This window comes from Nicrophorus vespilloides, unplaced genomic scaffold (assembly GCF_001412225.1).
Source record: "Nicrophorus vespilloides isolate i.1.1-1 unplaced genomic scaffold, Nicve_v1.0, whole genome shotgun sequence".
Lineage (NCBI taxonomy): Eukaryota > Metazoa > Arthropoda > Insecta > Coleoptera > Silphidae > Nicrophorus > Nicrophorus vespilloides.
Window position 1 is genome coordinate 63359 of NW_017098252.1, and position 15127 is coordinate 78485.

Consider the following 15127-nt stretch of genomic DNA (forward strand, 5'->3'; position numbering starts at 1 on the left):
GAAGGACAAGGGGAAGGATAATTCATCGCTAATTTATCGTCTGCGTCTGTCTGCTCTTCATTACAATAATGCGTCTCGTGGTGGATCGTTATCTGGCTTGATTTACGACAATAATTCCGGGATTTCAATAAATGTGCGAGATTGTTAAAGGAAGGGGGAGTCGCGAATAATCGTAGACCGGATGTAAAACGTGGAACCACGTGCGCATTATCACCACACCAATCACACTGAAAGGAATCCATTGTTTCCCTTGGGTAGACAGGGGTGGTCCCGGTTTCGATGAAAAACAAAACAAGAGTAGAAAGAAAAAAAAATAAGTACAGGACAAAATGTTTGTGACAGGCACATTGAGAAAATCTGGCTTCGCTAACTTAAATTTATTGAGAATCAATACGTAATGAATTTATAATGAAACTGTTGGAAAGTCACGTACAAAGTTTTTGATACACTCTGCGGGATTGCGCTCAGAGAAAGTGTTGGAAATGGTCGTTTTTGTAATCCATCTATGCACGCTGTCTGGAAAGTAAAACAGTTTAAATTTCATTTCACAAAAATAATACCGAAACCGACCAAAAAAAAACAAAATCCGTATTTTTTGTTTGTTTTGTTTCGGCTGCGTTCCATCTATATTTGTATTTTTCCACTTCGCTTCGAAGATGATTAATGGGAAAACAGCACCCTTATTCTTTTAGCTACCCGCACCGAGCATGTTACAGATTTAATCTAGATTGATCGTTTTTCCCTTCCGCAGATTGATACAGTCGGGAGCAAGAGTATTAATTAGATTAATCGCAGCTCAACTAATGACAATTAATGATTATAATGCTGCACTCGCACTATGCGTGATATCAGACAAAATTGAAAGTCAGGTATATCAACTATTATGTACATTTTACAATTTCATGATGAATTTTATACAGTATGATGTATGATTTCATATTTAAAGTAATAATGGAATAGGATTTACACGAATATTAGAAATGTCAAAATGACATTTATTTATTAATAAGTAAATAATAGTTGGTACACTTGACAGCCGTTAATGTCTCTTATCAAGCATAGTGAGGATACAGCCTAAGGTCGATAATAGTTCCTTGTTCAACGGGAATCAATTATGCGAGAGTCCGAATTGTGTCTCCTCTCCTCCGATGGTGCATTTGAATCGATAATTTCCACTTCCTACTACTATATACCACAGACATAGCCCGGGCTATTCCAGATTCGTTTGTTTGCTTTTTCTTTTTCCACCAACTTCGTCCTCCGAGTTTTGGCAAAATTTCAAGACGCTCTCTGACCCACTTTTAATTAAATATCAGAACTACGAAAATCCGAAACGGCGACACTTAATACACCTAATGGAAGTGTATCGATTGCATTGTTTTGGGGGGTTGGGGTGAAGGAGGGGTACGTAAAATTGATTAATGTGTATACGCTGCACATAAATTAGAGCCGTGTATTCCTGAGAGCAAACAACAGGGATAATAATGTTTGGTCATCCATTCCGTGCCGTTCTGATACACGTGACAACGCACGCTTCGCTTTTGTTTTCGGCCGGGCTTTTTGCTAGCTAATTTCCCGTGGCCGAGGCTTACCTGAACTGTGAACTGTTTTTTACTTTGGATGTTGTTGTTGTTGTTTTCGTTTCGGCTTGTTTCTGCAAAGCTGTATAGCGTCCCACCGGTTAATTCCAATTTAATGGATTCAGCTCAGGTAAAATGCGCATTTTTTGGTAAGGGAAGCGAAAAAAGCATGCGGCAAAGCTGGGACTACACTGGGATTCATAAAGCTTTCGGTTTTGCTTTTCACCATAGATCCTATTAAGTAACGTGTCAACTTAATAGGATCTATGGTGAAAAGCAAAACCATTTCATGATTTGCGGTTTTCTCATTAGAAATATGATATAGGATTATTGCTTGCATTTGAAAATAAGTTCACTCACCTACACCTATAGTCCTAATAGGAAGGTATTAGATTTTTTTAACTTATATACTCGCAACTATAAAAAAAATACTTTAGAATATTTTTTTACTTTACATGTTGATAAATTTAAAGATGCGTACTAGAAGATTAGTGTAAATAAATTTGTAGTTAGTATTACAGACTTAGTCAAAAAAGTAAATAAATTATATTTTTAAATTTCAAAAGCAAAGTAGCAAAATATTTTAAAAGAAGTATCTATAAAAAACAATTTTTATTTTCTTCTTAAGAATGTCTTGTTATATAACTTAACAAGCAGTACGCGCACATCAAGTATACTGTAATATGAGGAACGTGAAAACTGAGCTGAGTTATAACAAAAGAGTAAAGACAACAAGTGAAGTCATTTGGAACAAATATCAAAAGTCACCCGAAGCATTATTTCATAATATGAAATGAGTAATACAAATATTTCAATATTCAAGTTATATGCAGCATCCATGATGACTTTAAACTGTTACTTTCTATTTACAAATTAAAACTTAATTTAAAATTGCAAAAACCCACATTGTGGTTTTCTGGTTTTATTGATTTTTAGTTAATCTATGTAATATCATATGTTGTTGGTTGTAAAATAAACAAATATATATATTACTATAAATAAACAAGAATAGTGAATGTGCTGTTGAAACTAAATATAGGAAATCACATGAAGAACAAGGATATTTATTGATCCTACACACGTTTTATACTAGTAAGGAATGCTGAGAAATTTGTAAATTAAGGAAAGAAGCAGGTGTTTTGGAAGTACATAATAATGGAAGGAAATTATTAGTTATGCTCCTTTCACTATGATTGTATGCAAATGAACCTTTCTACCCGTTTTTATTTCTTGTGTATCATTATGGTTTACACATCGTAACTCAAAATTGTATCTTTCCACCTCTGCGATTAGAGTGTGCGGACACAAGCCGCTGTGCAGAGTCCATAAAGTCCATAAAGAATAAGGAAGGGCCCGGCCTTTGTTTATCGCTATTGCGATATTTTCCTCTCCTGGAAACATCGGACATACGAGTATGTGCCTGTTGTCGAGAAGCCAGATTATATATCCTTTTTAATCTAGATCGATATTTCTTCAAGGAAACTAACAATAAAGGAGACAAGACACAAAATAGCAAATGGGTTTCGCTCCGCGTCGATTGTCCGTAATGCAAATCGAAGGTGCGGTTGCAAACTCAAGGTGAGTTACTTCACAGAACGGACATTCTTCTGACTGACAACAACGTGACAACAACCTTCGAAAAAAAAAATTATTACATATACCGGAATTTCATGCCATTAAAAATCCCTGTTTCATTTTGCATGCGCTTGTATTTCTTGTTTTGTTTACTTTTGTTGTACACCTATTGAAAACCGACTTCCAAATCCCAGCGAATTAAGCAGTTATTTGCATTGTTCTTATTCGTCTTTAGATTCCTGCTTGTCTTCTTTTATTATTCTTCTTCAATATTTTTCTTTTTCATTGAAACAAATCAATCTGTAAATGCTAACGCATCCATCGGACCGTATCAATCACGTTCCATATTGAAGAAAAATATGCGGTTGCGTAACGATTTCTTCTAATTTTTTCATCATTTCTGTGCAAAGCGAATCCATTTTTGGCGTTGTGCAACTGCTGTGCTCGGATTATGCAAGGGAGCGCGTAACGCTTTTGATGGGAGTGAATTAATAAATATATCCGATTTAACGCGGTTTTAATCGTAACCGCCGGGGATTGCGGCAAATCTCTATGCAACACACTTAATTTCCTACCGCCGATAATTAAAAACTTTTTTTAATGCGGTCGTCGATGCTTCATTCCGCTTTACTTACCAAATTCGACAGCAAATTTCCAAGCTTTTTTTTTAACTAGAGCCGTTACGACCCATTAATTTGTATTCCACAAATATAGACTACTTTAGCTACTTATTAACATTTAATTATGTTTTAATTGCGTTTCGTGATTAGTCACCCACCTAACCTTATTTATCTTTAAGATATAATGCAATTCAAATTTAATGGCATTTCCTTTCTTAAGTTATCAACTTATTCAATTCGCACCACCTATGGGTCACTTTATACTAAATACCACGTGCAATTAAATACAGTGCAAAAATATATAATTGGAAACACCGACAAATTTTCAATCCACATATCCATAATATGAGGATAATTATATTGCGAAAAGCCTACGTTGTGAATTTACAATTTATTCAAATTTCATTTTTTTAAACCTTACAAATAATTCAATAATCGTCATCACAAAATATATATTAATATATCGATTTTTTAAATTTAAACTAAAAATAACTTCGCCTATATCCACATTTTACCTTTACTTTTAACTATTTAAAATGTATTAAAATACCAATTGTATTGCTTGTAACAAATTTTGTTTAATAGAAGTTTTATAGAGTTAAACAGCATAGTTTATATAATTAGCCACAAAATAAAAAAATCCATATTTTTTATTTATCAAATATTATTGAATTTTATAAGCAACTGAATTTGTATTTTTTAGTATTATTGGAGTTTTTCTATTTGAATCCAATTTATCTAAATCAGTTAATTACTCTATTATAACAATTATTAAGAGTTATATTAATATTATTATAAATAATAATTTTAAGTATTGACTAATGGTAATATATTTTCTTGTTGCTAATAAATTCTTAAAAATGTGTAAACTTTCATATTCTGTATTTCCAGTCAATATACCTTATATAGATAGCATAATCATTACGTTGTATTTAGTACATAACTTATAATGCATTTCCGTGTTATTTAGTCAATCAAGTTAATATTTTCAAGATGAAATTAAAGTTATTCAGATTATGTTTATTAATCATATATAAATAATAATGAGTAATATAACTTTGTTGAAAGAATGCGTTCCGGCAAAGATCAAGGATGCTTATGCAAGGGACATGGCACTCAAGCCACAATTGTATTTAATCCTTTGCCGCAAACGCCTTAATTACCGAAGCAATTACGGCCGTAATGTGCGAGTGGATTATGTTTGCGAATTATGCATTCAAGTCGAGGAGGTTGTTATTGTTGATTGCTCCACCCATCTCAATCACTTTTACACTAAACCCATCCAATTTGGTAATAGCTCATTGCAATGGTAATTCCAATATTTCGCAGATCAGCGAGGATTAATAAACCAACCAAGTGTTCGGTTCATGCAGATCAATGTGTTCCAGGTTGTTGTTATCCTCGCAAAGCAAACATAAGGATGGGAATGAAACAAAATATAAAAAATTCCCCAAAAAAAAAAAGATATGCGAATTTGCATAATACCCGAATAACCATAAATCGTCGGATTTTAACTGTTATCCGAAGAGAAATGAATCATCTGATGGTGGAGGTTGTCGCTCCTTCGGCGCCGTTCCTTAAACGCAAAGCGTAAGGTCATTTCGCATACGCCCAAAATATGTGCACTCAACTCTTCGGATGAAGAAAGCTTGGAGTTATGTTCGACCTTGCTCGTAAATGTTTTGTAATTAAATATGAATCTCACGTGTGTGGTGCAACTGTATAGATACCACTTCTACTGTTGAACCTCATCTAGGTTGCATGAAGCATGCAGCAAGAACAACGAAACTGTCAACGTACGGCCTAGTTTTCTTCGCTCCGCAAGTTTCACTTTCGTTTTCCTACAGTGTTTATTATTTCTTTTCCATACAAATATCGAAATATATCACTCCCATGCTTCTCTATTACTTATTTTATAACGCAACAAAGACAAACCATCTAGAATAAGTTCTAATTAATGTTAACCAATGTTAGTATTGTATAATATATGAAGATTTACAATAGGCCTACGTGCATTTACTTATAATGAGGTAGGAAGTACAAGTAAACAATAATAATTGTAAATTTTCTATTTATTATATAATAATTTTCAAAATTGTATCAAAATATATTATGACAAAAAAAATAACAATATTTCTTCAATGTTTAATTTAAACAGATTTCTGATATTTTATGATTTTTATGATATTTGATATTTTAAATTATGTTCTTGGAATAAGAAAAAATCATTCAAAACCTATACTATAATTTCACATAATTATTTTCAATTGTTAAGCAATAATTACAAAAATGCAGTAATTTTTTTTTGGTGAATGAGAGCTGACATTCAAAGTTTGACAAGGTGTGAACGACCCAATTCCAGACTTAAATTGAGTAGTAAAGAACATGCACCTGAAGTTGTAAGTGCAGGAAGGAATTGAAAGTTTTCCCTTGTTGTTTGTGTTCGAAGAACCCTGCCTCCTACACACCGGTTCCGGGAAACGGAATTTGTTGAGGAAAAAAAAAGAAGCAGAAGGAATGCTGCAATTTGCCGGCGTCGCGACGCTCATTCGGCAATATGATAATCTAATCGTCGCTGCGCGTCTTTCCACTTCAACGCAATAAATCTCTCACCCGCATTCGTCTTTGACAGACCCCTCCAACCCCGCCGCGAAAATACGACTTCCAAGCCATCCTCATTATTTCTAGAGGAGGTAGAATTCTCAACAACAACAACTTCGACAATGACATTGACGCACTGCGATATATATATAAAAGAAACTGTATTTCAATTTTATCATAGACATAAAACTAGTAGAAAAATATATTATTCTCATCCATCTTTTACATTTTTATATCTGTACTATTGAAATTTAGAATAAATGAGATTAATATTAAATCCACACCATACATAACATACAATAATTCTATTTCAAATAGTATATTTAGTTGGGATAAAAAGGATTCTTCTTTAAATATTTTTGCATAATTACAAACTGTAAAATTTCTATTTATATTTTTTAAATTTAATGTTACATATCCGTAAAAGGTTGTGTGTTGTTTGTTGTTGTTTTTTTGTGTTATTTTTAACCAGAGCGAAACTTTTTTAATATCTGCATAGCTCATAGCTCGGGGTGAGGGTTGAGTTTGAAGTGAATGGGGTGGGCAAAAAAATGTTTAATTTAAGAGTTCCGAAAGTTTTCCAGCAAAGTTCGCGTATAATGTGTGGATATTAATCACGGCAAAGATATAATATTTTCGTTGGACGAGGCATTTTTGAGCCGCAAAACTTTCCGTATGTATGCGTCGAGCTTAAGTGGCGACGAATGAATATTAATTTTCCGTGGGGCAGTAACAATTTGCGTAATTAGAATTTATGGTTTCCATAGTTATTAGCAATGCAAGGCGCGTGTGCTTTCAGATAGGATAGGAACGAAACGTGTTGGAGGAGAGCTATTAACATTTTCTTTTCTCATTTTTCCCCTTACTCTCGTTTCAGATGAAAATTACTACTTCGGAGCACAGCAGCCCCGTTTCATACCGACCTACCAACAGGACGACTACAACAACTTCAAAGATGATTTGGACAGCTATTATCCGCAGAGAGACTTGCAGACTTCGGACCTCCCGTTGCATCTGCAGCAAACTCTGCCACAGTATCGATTCCCATCAACTCAACAGCCTCAATTCTACAATGAACCACACGGTTTCCGGCCTCAGTTTACAGAAAATATTGTCCCTTCCACACATCGTCCGAACTATTCCCATCTTTTCAAATCACACAACCACAATCCCTCACAACCTGAAACATTTTTAGGTGAAATTACAATCGAAAGTCCGGCTGATCTTCCACCGGAATTCAGCAATCGCGCCAGCCCTTTCAAACCTTCCATCAACTTCCCTAACCAATGGAACGAGCAGCCCAAATCGCAGAACAACAGATTCCGTCTCTCGGAACCACCAAACTCGTTGCAGAATGTAGATAACGATAAAACTAAAGAAAATAATATACTCTTGAAGGGCCGCAACAGTTTTCTGAATCACCGTACGAGAATTTTCGCTCCGGAAAAGGAAGGAGAATACAGGACGAAGCCGCAAGTCAAGGATTACTTTGTAAACAGCAACGGGGAAGTTTTTGGAACGAAATCTGGTCGGGCGACCACAACCCCGATACCAGCAACCACACTCCACAGACGGTTCCCCTTCAAAATAACAGAGGCGCCGACTTCTACAACGACCACCACGGAGAAAAGTTCCCTCGACATCGATTCTCTTTTAGAGGATATCAAAGAGGAAACTGATAATTCTAATCATAAAAACGATGTGGAAATTATCAAGCAAGCTGCAATCACTTTAGCACCTGAGCAGTTCTTCACTTTACCGCCTAGCCATGAGAGTGAAGAGTACGAAGACGATGACGAGTTTACGACCGACTACGATTACTTGAAAAGCACAGAAGATACCTCGAAGGAGATTAATGATACTCACGAAGAAGGTGCCAAAATTGTTTTCAGAAACGGCGAATCCAATGAAGACAACTCTAGTAACGCTGTTGATTCCAATAAATCTGAAGAATTAACGGAACCATTTACTACTTCCACGACAACAACTACTACTACAAAAGCTCCACCTACTACCACTAGAAGTACACCAAGCACTCCATCGACCATTCCCTCAACCACGACAACTTCAACTACACCACTTCCTACTACCACTACTACTACGACTTCTACACCTCCTACAACTACTGCTGCTACTACCACAACTATTACAGCTGCAACTACAATTACAACAACCAGTAGTACGAAATCAGAAACAATAAGTAATAACATTCAAAGTGAACCAATTACAACCGTCGCGCCACAAGTGAAAAGTTACGACGTCTTAACAATGAAACCTTCAACAATGGTGAAGGATGACAATTTCAAAACGTTCATTGATAGTACTGTAATAGATTCCAGCGAAGAAAACGATGTTAAAACGGCGAATGAATCTCACAAAGAGATCATTATTCAGCCTGTCGTTTCTGTCGTTACAACTAAAAGCGTCGTAAATAACACTATTATCGCTACTCCGAATCCACTTCCAACCGAACAAATAACTTCGCCTACCACGCCTTCAACACCCGAAGACTCTTCTGATTCCTGGGTGGTAATCGCTTCAGTACAAACTAGTCGAAGCGTTTCAGGCGCAAGATATTTGCCTTCGCCCATCGTAGAACAAGACATAAGAACTAAATTGCTTAATGAACATTCCGACGAAGATCCTACAACTACCGATGAACCTGTGACTACGGTCTCTTCAAAACCAAATACGTCTACAGAAAGTTTGAACGATAAATTAGATAGGGTTCAATCAGACTTATCAATTTCCTTGTTGACTGGTGGATTTAATAATAGCGGTAATAATATTACGGTAATCAAAGAAGTACAAATTGAGAAAAATGCGACTATGATTGATATTGAAACCACTACTCCGACCACTACAACTACGACTATTCGAACAACATCACCTCAAGTCGTGATTAAGAAATTCTCAGCGGTTGCCCGACCAACATTTAAGCCGCGATACCAGACTCGCCCACCGAAGACTACTCGTCCTCCTGTGCACTTGGACTTACCTCAAGGCGATGAACCTGCAGGTAGATCGACTGGTGATTCAGCAAAGAATAATATTAACATACCCGACCTTACGAAATTCTTGCCACCTGGGTATAAGCCAACCAAAGAAGTACAAGCTGAAGCACCAAAAACATTGGAAGACTTTATCGGAATAAAAGCAAATAATAAAACTGCTGTTCAACAAGTGGATATTTCTAGCTTCTTACCACCTGGCTTTAAACCTCCTTCTGACGCAAAGAACACTACAGCAGGTCAAATTAAAAAGGTCGATAACATTCCGACATTCCTACCACCTGGATACAAGAAACCTGATGAAACCAAACCAATATTGGAGAAACCTAAATCAATTGAAAATTCGACTGGCCTATTGCCGCCTGGGTTCAAGCTTACAAACAAATCGAAAGAAATACCCAAGTTGGATAATATTGCTGCATTTTTACCACCTGGCTTTAAATCACCAACAACGTCATCTAAACCAAAGGAAATTGTTAAAATTAATAATATTGCCGCATTTTTACCACCAGGGTACAAAGCACCAAGCACTACCGAACAATCTAAAACTATTACTGTTGATGATATGTCTGCGTTACTACCACCTGGATTCAAGAAGTCTTCTAAACCTGAAGTTATTTCTGTTAAATTGGATGATTTGCTACCTCCAGGTTACAAAAAGTCTACAACTGAAAAACCTGGAGAAGAAGGACCGGTTAAGGGAATAACGATGGATGATATTTCTGCATTCTTGCCTGCTGGTTACAAAGGGCGATTCACACCTAAATCAACAACAGAAACTCCAAGCACTGTTGAAATAACAACTGCAAAGGCTGCAAGCACAACAGCGGCAGGTTTTAAGATTGTATTCCCTAGTAGACCTGGAGGAGGCGTTCGCAAATCCAGCTCTGGTAGATTAACCACACCTAAATCTATTAACTACGATGTACCAGTAGTCACAGCACCATCAATACACAAAGGATGGCCTTCGAGGTAATCAATTTTGTATATTTCTAATCACTGCAAATTTGTAATTTGTATTTACTTTTAGGGCAACAACTGAATTTACCGGTTGGCCGTCGGTCCTTACAACACCAATTTCTGTTGTTAAGCTATTGCAGGATGTTAAATACAATGCTTCATTGGCGGCTAATTCTTCAACAACCACGACGACTACTACTACCACTACAACTACTACCACAACAACTACGACCACACCTAAACCAACGACACCTGGAATATGTTACAAAGAGTGTGATCTTGCAGGAACCATTAAACTGGTTGGAGGTGCCAAATGGGTACCGGAATTACTGGATAGTAACACTCGTGAATGGCAAATATTGGCAAACGAAGTTCAATCTCAGGTAATTATTGCATACAATGATTAATTTGTAAGTATATACTTAATGCTTTTTATCATCGCAGCTCGACGATGTGTACAGCAAATCTAACATACTGAACAAGTGGTATAAGAAGATTAGAATTGATGGCTTCAGCGAAGGCAGCGTATTAGTGGACTATCTTGTCGAATTAAACGATCTGGGGCGCCAAGTAGACACTCTGGAAATTAAAAAGTTATTCCACGATACACTCGATGTGGCCTTAACTAAAACTTCCAACCGTGCACCTAAATCAAGCGACATCAGCGATGGAAAACTCGAAGGAAAACTAAGCTTAGGAAACTTTATCGTTGATCCCAAGTATACAGATTTCATTGGTACGTATACAGTAAATTCACTGAAAGAAGTAATATTAACGTAATTATTTTTACAGTTCTTCCAAAACAGATTTACCCAACCGTAAGTTCGGTTGATGAAAAATACAATCTTCCTCAATGGTCCATTGCCGTTATTGTCATCGGTTTGGCATCCCTTCTATTCGTCATTATCTTTGGAGTAAGTGTGGTACGTAATTTATTGATTGAATCGATTTTTTTGTGTATAAATAACGTATTTTCATTTTATACCCTTTAGTTAGTCAATAGACAGAAAAACGCGAAAAAGAAGCAACCCGTCCCATTAACCGAAGATATGCTTAATGAGCTCAATAAAAACCACATGGCTGGAATCGATAACTTCGGCGCTGACGATATTTACAATATGGAAGATGTTTGGAATGATAAACATTACGATACGAAATTACCCAAAAAAGTATGATTATTATTGTTGTCGTTAAGAACATAATGTCAATGTTTAACTTATTTGTTTCAGAGATCAGCGGGTTCGATCCATGATAATAGCATGGCTAATCTCTACGACAGTTGGAAATCTGAATGGAATGGCTATTATTATAACGAGTATTATGGGAACAACCAGCATCCTGGAAGCAGTCACGGCGGCCGCAGACGCTCTGATTACGACACGAACTTCTAAGGAAGTACACTAAAAAACATGGAGAACAAAATAATCTGCGACAAAATCATCCACGTGTATATATTTATATATTTAAATTTGTTCACCCGTATATACAACATCACACTGAAAGAGAGAGAAGAACTACAAGAACAATAACAACAACAAGAACATCAATGCTCAAATTTTTAAAAAAATATTGTATTCAACTTTTAGACTTATTCCCCCTGAAATGAGGATTTGTAGGCAATTTAAATATATATTTATGACCAGGATTTTCTAGTCAGACTACAGCCAATTTGCAGACAATTTTACTACTTTATTAGTGCAACGGCTGTGAACGCGTTAATTAACTAAGACTTAAGTTTTAAATGGATTAGAGAAACTTCCAAAAACAAAACAAAACAAAAAAGAAATGACGACAAAGACGGAGAAAATTGGGATAGCGAAAAGTATAAATGAATTTAACAAACAAATATATATGTATATTCATTGATGTTACGTATTGAATGATGGTTAAGCTTATTGAACAATCCCAGCTCGTAATCCAAAAGAAACATAATTGTACGTTATTTAAAATGTATAACTGTTCCCTCCCTCCAATGAACCTTGATGTGTATGGAAATTTCTTGGCCATCTGCATTTTCGAATTCTACGATCGACTGTTGATATTTGCTCGAAAATGAATTTCGTTCGATGCGATGAAGGAATTTGCGAAATGCGGATGGCTAACATTTTCGAATCACTCGAATAACAATATTTTATAAGTTGCGATATGAAATAAAAAAATACTAACTTTAAGATATAGTTATTTATATATGGTTAATTAGATTATTAAGAGAACGTACTTTAGGTCGAAATTATTTGTAAATAATTGGAATGTTGTTTCGATTCGTTTTTATGTACATAACTGAAGGTAAATCTGAAGAATTTAATGAAAAATAATTAATACTATTATTATTATTATCATCAGTATCTTATTACACTATTCAAATTTTATGCCAAGTGTTTTTTTTAATGTAATTTAAATGAAGAATCTAAATACCTTTACAAATAAAGGACTATAATTTATTCCAATGCTATTATTTTGCTATACCTTTCCACAATTTTCTTTTTTTTAACTAAATTGTTATTTTCTTCTATCAAGAATTAAATTCTTATATTTCAATATTTAGGCGACTAATAGCAGACTGGTTAAGTCGTCCTACCCACGTTCAAACCGGCGCTGGTTCGAATCCTGGTCAAGCCAGACCCTTTATGAGGCCCCTTGGTGCTTGCAGCAATAGGGCCATCGTTCATCACAGATGGACAGTCAAATGAATGAGGTTCAGCATATGCACCTTCAGCCAAGTCGATGGAAAAGGACAGTGTTAAGGATAGCAGCAGATTCACAGTCAAAGGAAATAATTTATTATGTGAATTGAAAAAAAATAATACTGATTCTAAGATTTTTGTTTAGTGAGGTTTTTGTTAGTTTACAAAGTTCACAGAACGTTTCGACAAAGACTTTCTTTCACAAGCTTCAAAAAGTGAGATCGTTAAGTTTTTTGGACAAATATCATGAAAATTATGTCAAATTATTAAATAGAAGATAACTACTATGATGAAAAAAGCGGCGAAGAAGAAACACGAATCATAGCTTGCTTTGAAAAATCAATTTATAAATGTCTTCAAGACTTTGTCCTCCCCAACCTATTAAAAAAGGAAGTACTATTAGAGAGTACAAAGAGAAGAACGAATAATTTAGTTCATTATTTAATGATCTAAAGACGATTAAACCCAGCTTAGTAGCAAGTGAGTTTTTTTCTATTTCTGAATATATTTATACGAAATTGATCCGTGTGAGCAATACAAAATAGGTTTTTCTCATTTTTTTTTGTAAAAATTCGAAAACCCTAATTAAAACCGATATAGTGCAATACTTTTACCTTTATTTAATAATACAAACTGTATTTAATAAAAGTGATTTATTTTTTAGGAAAACGAAACAACAATATTTCAACCTTTTATTATTACTCAACAAATCAAATCTCATTACTTCTTATTTTTAATAAGTTTCAATTCAGGGATTTGCTTTTGACGACCTATTTTCTTTTTCCCTCTCATGAAAGGCCACAGTTTTTCTGGAACGCTGACGGTGCCGTTATCATTCTGATAAGTTTCTATTAATGCTATCATCATTCTTGGAATGGCACAAGCAGTGCCATTCAGAGTATGCAGGAACCCTTCGCCGCTACGAATTCCTAGCCTCCTGGCCTGAAAATCCGTGCAATTGCTGCAACTCGATATTTCCCCAAACATTCCTCGGCCCGGCATCCAAGCCTCGACATCATACTTCCTAAAAGCTGGAGCACCCAACTCGTGCGGTGGCATGTCGAGAGTTCGAGTGCACAGACCAAGACTAGAAAAGTGTTCCTCTTCAATACTCTTAAAATCATCCAGCAAAAGCTCTGACTGGGAAGGACTTGCAACAGCAAACATCTCCACTTTAGTAAAATTATGTACCCTGAAATGTTTACAGAAACAATCAGTAAAGGAAAAATTTATTTAGTAAATTGGAATCCACCTGTATATTCCACTTTCTTCAGCTAAACTGGATGTTTCAGCTCTAAAGCATCTACTTACAGTGGCCACTTTAAGTGGTAACTCATTCAAATCAAATGTTTTATTTGCAAAGAAACCTGCCAAAGCCATTTCCGACGTTCCTGATAAGCAGAGATCTGATTTATGCTCCTCAGATAGATTGTAAACCTGAAACAGACTTTCTCTATCCAAATGTGTGTATAATCTAGCAATGCTTTACCTGAGTACGTTCACCAGTTGTACTCATACCACAACTCTCTATGATTCTTCTATCCAATAGATCTGGTACAGACATCAACTTAAACTGATTCCTAACTAAATTGCATAATGTGTACTGAATTAAGGCCTGCTCCAACTCAGCTAACTCTCCCAAAAAGTAATAACTTTTGGTGCCAGAAACATTGCCCAGATGTTCTGTCCTTGCTAAATTCAACCTTTTGGTAATTTCATGGAACTGCCTTGGCTTAAATTCAAATTTTCTTTCCTCTCCTGTACGCTTAACCTCAACTGGATCTTCCCCATAGTTAATAACAGCAGGATGAGAGAAGTTCGGAATTTGTAGTAATTCCTTATAAAATGATCTCTTTAATTCTAAATACTCCTCTGTGTCTGGCTTACTTGACTCAAGCTTCTGCTTCAATTCATTGACCAGAGCCACATTTCCAATTCCTTTCCTTCGGTTAATGTTTTCTGCTATTGACTGCAAGTTCTTTGGGTTACACAAATATTCCACATTCAAATCTGGGAATTCAGAGAGCTTAACAGATCTCTGATTTTGCGTACTTAATTTCCTTATAAATTTAAACATCTCTTCACTTTTAGGTTAC

The 15127-nt window shown here is 35.6% G+C and overlaps 2 protein-coding genes across 2 annotated transcripts in view; one reads left to right on the forward strand and one right to left on the reverse strand.

The window, feature by feature from the left end:
- The window catches only part of LOC108562012 (mucin-5AC), a 53090-nt gene extending 40596 nt beyond the window's left edge, over positions 1 to 12494 (forward strand). Inside the window, exons 2-7 of the mRNA XM_017920183.1 lie at positions 7254 to 10359; positions 10418 to 10730; positions 10792 to 11083; positions 11140 to 11270; positions 11340 to 11516; positions 11577 to 12494. Coding sequence (XP_017775672.1) covers positions 7254 to 10359; positions 10418 to 10730; positions 10792 to 11083; positions 11140 to 11270; positions 11340 to 11516; positions 11577 to 11738 — 4181 coding nt within the window. The 3' untranslated portion in view covers positions 11739 to 12494. The remainder of the gene's footprint in view (positions 1 to 7253; positions 10360 to 10417; positions 10731 to 10791; positions 11084 to 11139; positions 11271 to 11339; positions 11517 to 11576) is intronic.
- Positions 12495 to 13721: 1227 nt separating this feature from the next.
- Positions 13722 to 15126, reverse strand: LOC108562011 (serine--tRNA ligase, mitochondrial). The gene is made up of 3 exons (XM_017920182.1): positions 14521 to 15126; positions 14284 to 14468; positions 13722 to 14223 (listed from the first exon to the last, which is right to left on the reverse strand). The coding sequence occupies exons 1-3, from the start codon at positions 15106 to 15108 to the stop codon at positions 13752 to 13754; spliced, it is 1245 nt and encodes a 414-aa protein (XP_017775671.1). The 5' UTR covers positions 15109 to 15126; the 3' UTR covers positions 13722 to 13751.
- Between the last annotated feature and the right edge of the window lies 1 nt (position 15127).

Bases quoted from the DNA above. Each gene is read 5' to 3' on its own strand.
- LOC108562011 (XM_017920182.1), bottom strand. From the start codon at position 15,108: ATGTTTAAATTTATAAGGAAATTAAGTACGCAAAATCAGAGATCTGTT. The intron at 14,469-14,520 runs GTAAAGCATTGC...AGTCTGTTTCAG, and splicing joins CAACTGGTGAACGTACTCAG to GTTTACAATCTATCTGAGGA. The intron at 14,224-14,283 runs GTGGATTCCAAT...TAAACATTTCAG, and splicing joins GAAGAAAGTGGAATATACAG to GGTACATAATTTTACTAAAG.